Source organism: Ovis aries, chromosome 22 (assembly GCF_016772045.2).
Source record: "Ovis aries strain OAR_USU_Benz2616 breed Rambouillet chromosome 22, ARS-UI_Ramb_v3.0, whole genome shotgun sequence".
Lineage (NCBI taxonomy): Eukaryota > Metazoa > Chordata > Mammalia > Artiodactyla > Bovidae > Ovis > Ovis aries.
In genome coordinates this window covers 41,594,266-41,607,264 of record NC_056075.1, presented here as the reverse complement: position 1 = coordinate 41,607,264, position 12,999 = coordinate 41,594,266, and the positions used below count along the sequence as shown (strand labels likewise).

General features: G+C 50.7%; 1 protein-coding gene across 45 annotated transcripts in view; it reads right to left on the bottom strand.

Annotated features, from left to right (window-relative positions):
* Positions 1-12,999, bottom strand: part of TACC2 (transforming acidic coiled-coil containing protein 2) — a 230,425-nt gene that overhangs the window by 27,532 nt on the left and 189,894 nt on the right. For 17 of the 45 annotated variants that reach the window (XM_060404562.1, XM_060404547.1, XM_027960618.2 and 14 more), the window contains 3 exons: positions 9,766-11,077; positions 5,686-5,746; positions 4,367-4,568 (listed from right to left, as the gene is read on the bottom strand). In XM_060404562.1, the coding sequence (XP_060260545.1) occupies positions 4,367-4,568; positions 5,686-5,746; positions 9,766-11,077 (1,575 nt within the window). Of the gene's footprint in view, positions 1-4,273; positions 4,569-5,685; positions 5,747-7,890; positions 7,927-9,765; positions 11,078-12,999 lie in introns of all 45 variants that reach the window. The other 28 variants (XM_060404535.1, XM_027960608.2, XM_060404542.1 and 25 more) reach the window with 3 other exon arrangements.

The following is a 12,999-nucleotide window of genomic DNA, read 5'->3' as shown; positions in this document are numbered from 1 at the left end:
AGCCGGAAGGATGCAGCTGAGTCCAGATTGTCATTCCCAGGATCAAGGAAGCCACCTCACCAACTTCTCTAGGCTTATTGACTCATTCATAAAATAGAGTTCAAAGTGCACACGTCTTACAGGATAAAATGAAATGATGTAAAGCCCCACATCTGGTCATGCAAAAGGTAACGGATTTCAACCAGGTCTAATTGCTCACTGCTAATATTTCTGAAACTTTTAACATATGTGATGAGAGGAGAAGAGGCTTTCAGAAAGGGACAAGGATGCTGCTCCGATTTCCCAGGATGGCCCTTCTATATGTCTGTATCTCAATGGCAATGGTGCCCACCACTGAAGCTCCAATATTTTGGCCACCTGATGTAAAGAACTGACTCATTGGGAAAGACCCTGGTGCTGGGAAAGATTGAAGATGGGAGAAGGTGACGACAGAGGATGAGATGGTTGGATGGCACCATGGACTTGATGGACATGAGTTTGAGCAAACTCTGGGAGTTGGTGATAGACTGGAAAGCCTGGCATGCTGCAGCCCATGGGGTCAAAAAGAGTCGGACACGACCAAGTGACTGAACTGAACTGAGGAATAGGTTAGGCTTCCTCCTGAGGACACCTTCCCCTCTAATGGATGCAGGAGGGAGAGGCTGATGCCCTAGCAATGGGCCATCCAGATCTGTGAATCTAAAGCCACCACTCCCTCAGGGTCTCGGACCAGAGACGGGGGGATCTTGGAGGCTCTGTCGCCCAGTGGTTCCTAAACTTTTCATCCCTGGTAATCACATAGACTAAGTTTCCTCTCAAGGCATCACGTTTCAAAAGACTGCCCTAGAAAATGGCATTTGCTAAGCAAGGGTTCAAAGGAAAATGTTTGATCATAAAGCTCCGGTTTTAAGCAATTGGAGACTACTGGTGTCACCACAGAGCTGATGTGCTTACAGACCCCAAACATGCAATTCTAACTAGCTGGGCATCCATCTAAACTAGGTCTATTCAGGTTTTTTTGGGGAATATTAAGATGATGTGAATCTCCTGTGGACCCAGGTAAGGAAGTTCAACATCCTCATTCTACACTTAATGAAAGGAAGCCTGAAAGACGGTCACATAAAGACTGTGGTGGGGAAGAAGAGGCCCTTCGAGTTGGGCAAACCTGGTCCTACGTGGATTAGCCCCTCAATCTTTAACAGCTCAGATCCTCCGCTCTTAGGTTCTTTCTGGGGAACATATCTGCTCCCCACCCTCCACCTGGTGTGGCCAGATGTGACCTCATGAATGTGACCTCAATTCAAGAACAGGGCTTCATCAGTTTCTATGTCCGGTTGCTGGAGGGAACACCCAAGAGATGGACACAGACCACAACTCCCGAAACGGCAGCTCTTCTTTATTCACATGTCCAGTGGATTTCCCATCACCCACCAGCTACAACTACGGGCAGGGCTTCCCAAATTTTCACAGTCGTTTTCTAAGAAGGCAGAGTTTACTAGAGTTTTGTTCCAAACTTACGGATTTACCTATTTGTAAATGTTTTTTTTGCAGAAAACAATTCTCGAATATGTCAGTGAGCTAGTGAGTGGTCTTCGTTCCAAGCTGAAGATGAAGAAATGGATGTCACCACTGAATGAGGTACCTGCTAGCTTAAAAGGTATTATTAGGCTCTCTCTGTTTTCTTGCGTGCTTAGTCACTCAGTCATGTCTGAATCTTTGCAACCCTTTGCACTGTAGCCTGCCAGGCTCCTCTGTCCATAGGTTGCCACTTCCTTCTCCGGTGGATCTTGCTGACCCAGGGATTTTCTGTTTTCTATGAAAATAATGCATGTATCTATTTGATTCCTGGTAATACAACCACATACATATACCACAAAACACATAGACTTTTTGATTCCTGTCTACAATGGCAAGCTCAGGTTGGCTTCTATACGTTTCTATGACATTTAACAGATCCTTTTCAAACCTCAAGAGATGTGAACCAGCAGGAGCTATCAAAATGGCCAGGTCCCCGCTGGTCCTCACCTACTCCTGCTGCTTCTGGGATGTCCACACACCTCCGCACATCTCCCTCACACAAGACGTGAGTGATGCAAAAATCAGACTATGTGGACACTACCCTGTATACCTGCCTAGCCTTCTATTTTCTCTCCCTACAAAGCTGTCTTTAGCTCCCACTGTGTTCATGGCGCTGTGAGAAAAGCTGCCTCAGATAGGGTTCTTGTTGTCAAGAAAGACACAATCTAGGGGAGAAGCAAGAGATGCACTCGGATCATTGTTACCGCATCAAGCAACCTCAAAGTAGGTTCAGAGCAGGCACTGAGGATAGGCAGTGAGGGGCCATGACCAGGGAAAGGCTGGGAGTGGGCAGGACAAGCCCGAGAGACAGGGAGGTGCCGGGTATCCTGCAGCAGCCACCGCAGAGGGGCTGGATGGGGGGTCCCATCCGGTGGGGTTCCTGGCCCAGGGGTGTGTGCAGAGAGGAAGAGGAAGTAGAGCTGAGGCCAGATCCCAGGCCCCCAGGGTCACGGTGGAGTAAGATGGTCACTGTTAAGCCTCCCAAGCCCCCGGCCGCAGGGCTAACCTGACAGCCAACCAAAGCCTCCATTATTCAGAAAATACAGTGCCCTGAAGTCCAAGTCTTTCAACATCAAAATACAGAAAGGCGTGTCATAAGATAAGCATCCACAGTCTCCCCCAGACTTGAAACGGCTCTCACTGTACCACTACTCAGAAACCTCTGGGCACAAAGCAAGCCACCCAGGCCCCGGATCAAGAAGAGCCTCCAGAGGAAGCTTTCCAAGTTAAAAAGGGCAGCAGTGGAGACAAGAACATAGAGCACAGACTTGAGGACACAGTGGGGAAAGGAGAGGGCGGGATGAATTGAGAGAGTGGCATGGACATATGTAAATTACCACGGATAAAACAGCCAGAGGGGATCTGCTGTATGACACAGGGAGCTCAAGTCAGATGCCCTGTGACAACCTAGAGGGGTGGGAGTCCCCTGGTGGCTCAGACGGTAAAGAATCTGCCTGCAATGTGGGAGACCTGAGTTCGATTTCTAGGTCGGGAAGATCCCCTGGAGGAAGGCATGGCAACCCACTCCAGTATTCTTGCCTGGAGAATTCCATGGACAGAGAAGCCTGGCGGGCTACACTCCATGGGGTTGAAGAGTCGGACATGACTGAGTGACTACACTTTCACTTTTCACTTTCAGAGGGGAGGTGGGAGGGAGGTTCAAGAGGGAGGGGACATATGTACACCTATGACGGATTCACGCTGACGTATGGCAGCTGCTGCTGCTGCCAAGTCGCTTCAGTCGTGTCCGACTCTGTGCAGCCCCATAGATGGCAGCCCACCAGGCTCCTCTGTCCCTGGGATTCTCAAGGCAAGAACACTGGAGTGGGTTGCCATTTCCTTCTCCAATATGTACGGCAGAGATCAACACAATATTGTAAAGCAATTTTCCTCCAATTAAAAATAAATTTTAAAAATTTTCTTGGTTACACCCTTGCTCCACCCAGGTCGGGGGCAGGAGGTGGCCTCATAGAGATCACGGTTCCTTATTAGCAGCGAAGAAGTGGGTAAGGTTTCCCTGTATGATTGTCCTCATACTGAATGCTATTTAGTTTTTAAGACTTGCTAGAAATTAAGATCTTAGAAAGGGGAAACTCAGACCCATCAACGACAGCCCAGAGTACTGGAATGACGGCCGAAGACTAGGCTCACAAGCCCCACATGAGGTGGGTGGAGGACAGGCCCCATGAGGACTGGGAATGCAGGGTGCCATCATATCCCTCCCTGGAAGGTTCTAGTTGCCAACTTAAGATATATGGATTTTTCAAGCCAAAGAACCAGGCAGACAGCTGCAAGTTGATGCATGTTAAGGGGAAAGAAGATATGAATGATGTAAGTGACACGCCTAGGGCCTGTGAGAAGGACTCAGGGTTCTCGCAGGCAAGCCGAGGGGGAGCCTCTGGTTTAGGGCTTGAGCAGAAGGTGCTGGTCACATGGTGGAAGGTCCCTAGGGGCCAATGAACTGTGGGGACCCCGAGAGGCCCCCGGGCCAGTTTACCCAGCTGAGCATTCGACACAAAATCCTCAAGGAACACAAGCCATACAGCTGAGAAGGTACAAAGCTCGGGGGAGCTCAGGGCCAGGTGTTAGTGGGCGCTCTGCTAGCTCTTAGCAGGTGCTTACGGGTCACGGCACAGCTGGGTTCAAGCCTCAGGCTGTGTTAACAGGCAGCCTAGCTCAGGGAGCCCCGGGAAGCAGCGATCCACAGCACAGTTACCTGGCTTAGCGGTTTCTTTCCTGGCCCTTTGCTCCCTAGGGGCAGTAGCCTCCAAGGCAGGGTGGGAGTCCAGCTGGCCACCACGTTGCTTACCCTCCGTGGGTGAATTGAATTTGGTCTCATTCACAAAGGTGGACAGGTCCGAGGGCTGGGGGTAGTCCTGTTTGTCAGCCTCCAGATCCACCGTCATGCACGTCCACTTCTGATTGGTGACCGCCAGCTTCTCCTCGTCAGTTGCGTGGACCACCGCTGAGATCACGGGTGGCGTTTCCGGCGTGGCCACGGGGGTGGGGTCCTACCAGGAGAAGGGAAGCCGTCTCTCCTCTAGCCCCGTATCTGTGCCCACCCACGGGATCTGGGTACCTCCACCAAGGACAGGACCCTGTCACATTCCTCTGCTCAAAACTGTTCCAAGGAAACAAATTCTTTCCTCTATGAATTTCCTTTTCTGATGGCTTGCTTCAGGGGGTGATGACCATGGGTTTAAAAAGGAATCAGGATTCTGTGTTTTGATTATTTGAGACATTCCTGCTCACTCACTTTGAGAAAAATAAAAATTTTTACAACTGGCACTTTTATTAGGACAACTATAGTGTTATGCCCACAAAGGGCTGGACATCAATACCACCGACATCACCCAACAATCGTCATGCCTGATGCCAGAGGTAGAGAAAGTGAGTTTCAGCCCTATCTCCACAGAGGTGTGCAGCTGAGCAGGGCAGGGTGGGAGCCCAAAAATGTTGCCACAGATGTGGCACCGGACCCAAGACCCCTCTGGTGGGGCTGGGCGCCTCTCTGTAGCCCTGCCCTGGCCAGGGTTGGCCTGGCTGGGGTCTCACTGGCTTGGATGAGGGCGACAGAGGAGATCTGCTTGTTTTATGACCTTGAATGGCCTGACACACTTTCCTGGTCTGTACAGGTGAGAGGAACTGGTAAGAGGGAGACAGGGAACTGTATGAAGAAAGAGCCCAGCCCCCATTTCTTTAGGGATGGGGTCCCTTTTCCACCCCAGTCCTGGTGCTGGTTACACAATCCAGGGCTCCTCACGCACGTCCAGTTCTTTTTCACTGAATATGCGTTTATCTCCACAGACTTCCTAAACTTGATATTTAAGGATGTTCTCAGCAGATTAACTGGCCAGAACGGACCAGCACGATTCCCAGAGAACTAACATTTTTCCTGGGCATCTGCCAATTCTGGGGACATTCTCTGACATTTCCCCAAGGGAAGTGATCAAAACCAAGTCTTGCAAACACTGAGGGGCCCTCCATGTAGACGACAAGGAGAAGGTGTTGGAAACATGGATGTGATGAGCAACTGACTAGTAGAGGATAAACACCCATCAGTCTTGACTCTTGCCCCCCCACCCCCGGGGGAGCAATAAAATGATAAATATCAAGGGAACAGTATACCTGAGAAGGTGGATCAGAGAGAGGAGACCGTTTTGGCGACTTTTTCACCCTAAATGTGTCACTGGAAACAAAATGAGAAATGTGAACACAACGGACAGAGGCATAGAACATTCCAGAGCCGACCGAGGCCCGCAGCGTGAGTGCCGAGTATCTGGCCCAGACCACCCTCCCGTCCACACCACTCCCACCCCGAGTGAAAGACGTCCACACTGACAATCCATTCTGATTTTTCAACAGACACTGTTGCCCTCGAGGGAAAGATTCATCAAGCCAGAAGTGTTTTGAAGAGCTGCCATTGTGGAGAGCCGACCCAGAAAGTGAAGCTAACTTTGCCCAGATGCTCTTACTTTAAAAAACCAGAATCTGGTGAGCGGATTAACACGTCTGCATTCATCCAGGAGGGTCTGAACCAACTAAGGTGGGAGAGGGGATGTGAGTTCACGACACCAATGAACAGGAACCAACTGACTGAAGGCCAAGCCGACACGGCACTCAAACAGCTGAAAGAGTCGTGCAGAAATAGGAAGGCAAGGTCTGGGTCTTCGGAGGGAACTGGAAGATTCTCTCCTACATGCAGGAACTCTGAGCCTAATGGGTTCCCACACCTCTGACCTTCTGGGTGGGATTCTGATTAAAGGCAGGGCCAGGGGTGACATCGTTTTGTTTTTTTTTTTTCCATTTATGGCAGAATACACATAAAATTTACCATCTCAAACACTCTTAAGTGTACAGTTCAGTGAAGTACATACATACTGCTGGGCAACCAAACTCCAGAAATATTTTTTCAGAGAGGAGATCATTAAAAAAAAAAAAAAAGCCTTTCCTAATCACAATGAACACCTCTGGTCACTTTTTTGTCCTTCATGTAAATAACTGGGGGTGAGGGTGGGGGAGAGGAGGACCTAGGCAAAGGAGACATCAGCTCAGATTCCTGAAAGATTCAGAAGGAAGGGATTTTTTAGCATAGATGGTTCTATTATATTTACTGGGTGATAGGGGGGTAATTTCCGCAATCAGAATGGAGACTTCTCCACCTGTAGACCAGACTCTGCCCCATGGTCTCAGGCCCCTCAGTGGTCTGGTCCAGCCTCCAGAAAGGCAAAGGCCTGGGGTGGGGGGGATCCCCTCATCTTACACTCCCACTCTCCATCTCCTGCTCTATGGACAGAGCAATCGGGCACCAAGTTCCCCCTTGTGTTCTCTCAGATAAAACACTCCAACAATGGCATCCAGTTATGAAAGATACTATAAATGGTTATTTACAGCATCTGTGGCATCTGTCACGCGAACAGTGCCATTACAGCTTGAAGCATATATTTATTCGTGCACATAAATACGCAACTGTGTATTTTACAGTTGCTAAGTGGCTCTAAAATACTGGAGAAACCCCTAGGGCAGAAGAGACCCTGAGAGACTCCACTCTATCCCAGGGCTGCTGGGAGCCTGGGACCAGGCCAGCTTCTCTTGGAAAGATGTAGAGGCAAAGAAGAAGCCTGTCCATGGGCCCTTGGGAGCGGCCTGCACGATCTCTCACGGCCTGGAATGCACAGCACTACAGGCACAGAGGTGGTCCGACCTGTTGCTGTTTCCCTCAACAAGGCAACCCCCAGATGGCATGCGGACACCCTGCCCGGAAGCCTCCTGGCGATGGCTCTCTCAGCCGTGTGCTCCACTCTGAGCTGACCCTGCATTTCAGGGGGCTCCCATCGGTCTCAATTTGAAACAGCCCAAACATTTCTGCTTCACATGTAGCCAGAGCAAGCAACAGCAGTTCCTGCCTGTGGTCAGACTGGATGGTTATTTTAAGGTGAAGCCACAATGCTTTGAAAGCAATCGCCTACTTGTCCCATTTAAAATGGAAGAATGGAATGAGAGTTTAAAAATTAAAAAAAAAGTATGGGTTTCAGATGAAGACATCCAATATGCAAGGGGAGAAAAAAAAAAAAGAGGTTCCATTCCTGACAAGCAGGCAGATGTTGGATAATCACGTTTTCACAGCCAAGCAGTTTCACTTATGCTAATCACTATGAAACAGACAAATAACCTCTGCTACAAATAAGCCCCATGCCCCGTCATTCCCAGGCCCGCCACAGAAATGTGTAAGCAGCAGCCACGGAAAGGAAATAAAAAAGAGCTTGGAAGCAAAAGCAAAGGCAGGAAAAAGCACATTTGGCATAAGAGGCAGATTCCGTTAAATTTACTTACAACAGAGAACATACAGACATCACATCTTCAACCATCCTAAGACAAGAAGACAAAGAAAAAGAGAGACAGACAGAAGGAACTGACAAAAAAGATAAATCTGCAAATGACTGGCTATTGAAGGGGCCATCCAGTGTTCAGCTTGGACGCAGGGGCGACATCCCAGCTTTTTGGAGAGGAGCTGTCGGGGAACACCTTCCTCCCTCAGTTCCAATTATCCCATAAAGTGTTGGTGGCTCAAAGAGCCTTGCCACCCCAGTGAAGCACTCCTAGCCATCTGCACCAGAGGTGAGACCTGAGGACAGGTAGGCGTCCCTGACCTCAGTCGGCTCTGGTGACAGAACAGAACAGAACCAAGCTGTCTTGTGGGGAAGGAGAAGGTGATGCCTTCAAGTTGACTCTCACCCCACCAAAATGAGACAAATGGCTTTGTGGTGTGGCCATTTCCTTTTTCTCCTGTTCGAGGCTTAAGATAAAGCTTCCAACACAGATTCTAGGGAATCTTTAAGAAGGGCGTGGGTTAGCAGGTGATCTAAAAAAAAAACAAGTCCACATTTTTGGCTAGGACTGCCTTCCAGCCACCACCACCACCCAAGGTCAAAGCCTGCTTAGAGACCCTCTTCTCAGGAAGCCTCGGGTTCTTCTCAAATGTTAAATGTTTGGGGGCGGTGGGGAGCGGTGGGGAGTGCAGAAAGAGAGGTAAGCAGGTTACCCTATCTTGATCTGTGCCAGGCAGACTCAGAGGGGCCAGCAGTCATGGTCTGTTCTGCTGAGATGCCACCAGAAGCCTGGCCTTCTGGTCAAATGATTGATGATACTTCACTCGAGAGCAAGGAGAAAGGCTCCAAGCACCAAACCACACTACACTTGGACCAAAGCCCCAAGGATGGACCTGCAGCCATCCTGGGCTGGACTCCAGAGGCATGGACATGTGTATCAAGTGCAATCCACTCAACCACAGTCTGGACAGCAGACCCGATTACTCATGGCCTCCTGGAGACTGTGGGGACCGCTTCTCCCTTTCAGGTTCCATTGATCTTTTCTGGATCCATAGGGCCTGTGGACTCTCATCTATGAAGATGAGTAGATAAAGGGGCAGAAACAACATGGGTGCTTCCTACAGGGTAGCCAGGGTACAGGAAGGGGCCCAGACCAGGCCTCTCCCTCATGGGCTTCTTGAGTCTATTGTGTTTGCCTCTTGGGCTTGTTGTTGTTCAGTAACTAAGTCATGTCCAGCTCTTTGTGACCCCATGAACTACAGCACGCCAGGCTTCCCCATCCTTCACTATCTCCCTGAGTTTGCTCAAACTCATGTCCACTGAGTCAGTGATGCCATTCAACCATCTCATCCTGTCGCCCCCTCTCCTCCTACCTGCAGTTTTTCCCAGCATCAGGGTCTTTCCAATGGCCTAATGTCTCATTAAAGGGCAGAAACAAATACTACAAAATCTTAGTAACATTTTAAAGGGTGGATCCCTTAGTTTCCAGGCCACTCCAAAAAGCAATTCACATGTTAAACAGAAAATGCTAAATCACCAATAGGGAGGCTGACCAGGCCACCACTGGGCTGCTCCCTTTCCATGGATTCCCCCACTCTCTCCTGAAGTTCAAGGTCAGGTCTTCAGCTACAAGTAAAGCTTTAGACCACTAACTGATCGAGGCAAGAGGTCAAGGACTCTAGACCCAAAGGGACGTGAGGATGGGACACAGCACCACTATGGGCGCGGAGAGGAATGAAAATGGGTACCCTGCTGCAAGCATGTGGCGCTGTGGCAAATGGCGGGGGGCACGGCAGCCCAGGTTTCCAGGCAAGTGAGCAACGATACAGCCAGCGCCCAGCCCCGCCTCTGACCTTACCACCTGCACCCCTGAACTTACGTCTTAAGGGGCGTCTTCTTCTTCTTGGCGGGCTTGTTCAGCCCATCCCCGTCCACTCCATTGGCTTCGACGGCACTGGCTGGGATCTCAAAGGAGGCTGGGGATTTAGAAGGTGAGCTGGGGGCCTTAGAGCACGTCTTAAAGGGATCAGTGGACTCATCACAGGCGTCCGGGTCAAAGTTGTAGGACTGTTGGGGCAGTTTGGGAGACTCCTGCATTTTTGAGGTGGAAGAAAAAGGGTTAAAATTGGGGTCATCCCACTTGTCAATATCAAAGGTGTAGGTACCTTTAGCGATAGGGATGTCATTGGGTTCAGCAGGGGACCTGGTAGGCGAGGCAGGGGTGTTGTCGAGTTTCTCGGGTGTTTTTTTCATCTTTGGCCTCCTTAGGGGCATTTTGGCAACCGGCTTTTTGCCTATCTTTTTAGTGGGAGGCGGGGTTTCCTGCTGGGTGTCCCAACTACCCTTGTCCTCAGAATAGTCAAACTCCAGCCTCACTGAGAGGCCTTTGGCTGGGGAGTCCTCTTGCCCCCCACTATCTGATGGGGTCACCTCCACTGCCTCAGGGGCTGTGGCCAGAGGCAGGGTTCTCCTTCCAATGGGAGGTGAGTTCTGCACTCTGCCACCCCCCGAAGCTGGGGGGACGGCCCCTTCTGCAGCCTCACAGTCCAGGGGGCAGGCCGCCTTGGGGGCAGCAGCAGGCTCTGGGGGTGCCTCCTCCGATAAGGCTGATCTGGAGCCTTCTGCCCTGGCAGGTTCTGGTCTCGTTCCGGCTGTTTGATTCTCTTCGCTGGGGTCAGGGCTCTCTCCGGTCGGCTCGTGCTGCGTCTCTCTCACTGGGGGCGTTTCAGGGGGTTTCTTAGTGGTCTGTTTCTTTTTTAAGGAAGGTGGCCTCGGTTTCTTAGTTCGCTTAAGGGTACTGGAAGCACTGCTCGAACCCGCGCTGTACGCATCCGCGACCGGGGCCGTGGCCTCGGGGTTGCCTGAGCAAGAAGCACCATCAAAGTCACTGGCTTGCAGACTGAGCGAGCGGGACAACGTCGACTTAGAGGTGGGGACGGAGTCCGTGGACTTCCTCCGTGAGTTCACCTTGCAGTCCTGATTCTTAGGGTCTGAGGGGCGAGGCTCCAAGGTCTGAAGGTTATCCACTAGCTCGATGTTGTCAAAGTCCAAGTTGTAAGTCCCGCTGCTGGCTATCGGCTTGTCTTCATCGAAGACGGCGGAGAAGGAGTGTGGTGGGGGATGGAAAGGACTGCCCTCCACGGAGCTGCTGCGGGGGCCATCGGGGACGGAGGCCGGCTCAGAGCTGCATCCTGAGGGAACGGAGACAAAGCCATCGTTGAAGGACACAGGACACTTAAGAGAGTCCCTCTTCTAGTGCCAGACCATCACCACCCTCTAACACCAGAGCCCCAGGCCAGCCCACCCACCCCTCAACAAGCACGCTGCTTGGGTACAAATCCTGCTCTCACCAGGCAGCTCCAGGCCCTGAACAAGCAGACCCTCAGCTTTCTCATCTGTAAAATGGGACCAATAAGAGCTGTTTAAAGGGTACCTTTAAACACTGTCATCTAAAATACACTTACCTAGACTTCCCCAGTGGTCCAGTGGCTAACACTCTGCACTCCCAGTGCAGGCGGCCCAGGGTTCGACCCCTGGCTGGGGAACGAGACCCCACATGCTGCAACTAAAGAGCCCTCCTGCTGCAACTTTAAAAAAAGAAGAAGAAAAAAAAAAAAAAACCCTGTATGCCAAAACTAAAAATGCAATGAACATCGATGATCCTGTGTGCCACAACTAAGGCCTGAAACAGCCAAAAAATAAATATTAAAAAAATTTAAAACACATTTACCAAGCGCCAGATCAAAGCAAGGCACCATTCTGGGCGTTGGGGCCTCCATAACGAACAAAATCCTTGCCCTCCTGCAAGTTAGGTTCTTTAGGGAGAAGACAGTCAAGAAGCAATTAACAAGTAACATGTATGGGCTGTCAGATGGTGGTAAGTGCTAAGGAAAAAAAGAAAGGGTAGGAGTGTTGCAATTTCAAAATAAAGTAGTTGAGCAAAGCCCATCAAGGAAAAAACATTTAAGCCAAGATCAGAAACAAGATAAAGGTGTTTATCTTTATCTGTGGGGATATCTGGGGGAAAGCATGTAAGGCAAAGGGAACAGCAAGTGCAAAGGTCCTGGGGTCAGTCCACACGTGGGGTGTTGCAGAAATACCAAAGGCCAGTGTGGCTAAAGTAAAGGAGAGGAGCAGGAAAGGAAGACAGAGAAATAATGCAGGTAAAACATAGTGAGCCTTCAGTAAATATTAGCTACTATCATCAACCAGCCTGCTCTAGAATATGCAGAGCCTTTAAGTGCAGGCCCCAGGCAACTGCAGCAGAGCTAAGCTTATGCATCTGCCACCTGTCCCGACTCTAGGCACCCCCTGAAATCTCTCCCTCCAACCCTACCTGCCACGCCTCTCTTCTCAACCTCCCTCTCATCCATTCTCTCTCCATTTTTTTGCAGCTTCCTCCCAGCTTCCCCTCCCGCTCAGCCAGTGCCAGCCAAGGATGCTGCTTCTTATTTTAAAACATGCTGTGGATGCCCTGGGCTTCCCAGGTGGTGCTAGGGGTGAAGAACCCACCTGCCAAGGCAGGAAACAGAAGAGATGAGGGTTCGATCCCTGGGTTGGGAACATCCCCTGGAGGAGGGCACAGCAACCCACTCCAGTATTCTTGTCTGGAGAATGGGCTACAGTCCATGGGGTCGCCAAGAACTGGACATGACAGAGCACACAGGCACGTGGACGCTCCAGATGCTGGTCAAGAGATGCTCCATCACCTCAGGGCCCCGCTGCTCCACGGGGATGCAACCAGCCTGGCCTTGTCTCGGCTGCCCTAGGTTCTGCCTGCACTAGGTGATGCCCTGCGTGCTCTCCTAGCTTCACAGAGACCCTGGGCAGTCTAGATGCCAGAAAATGATTGGCCAGAAGACCAAAGATGTGTAAATAGCCAAAGGGGAGGAAACGTTGCAATGTGGTCCGCAGAAGAAGGGATTAAAGAGCTGGCACAGGGACTTCCCTGATCCAGTGGTTTGGCCTCCACACTTCCACTGCGAGGGGTGGGGCACGGGTTTGATCCCTGGCCAGGGAACTGTTAATAAGATCCCACATGCTGCACAGTGAAGCCAAAAAAGGGAAAAAAGAGAGAGAGAGAGCTAGCATATACGCGACTTGGACCAGCATT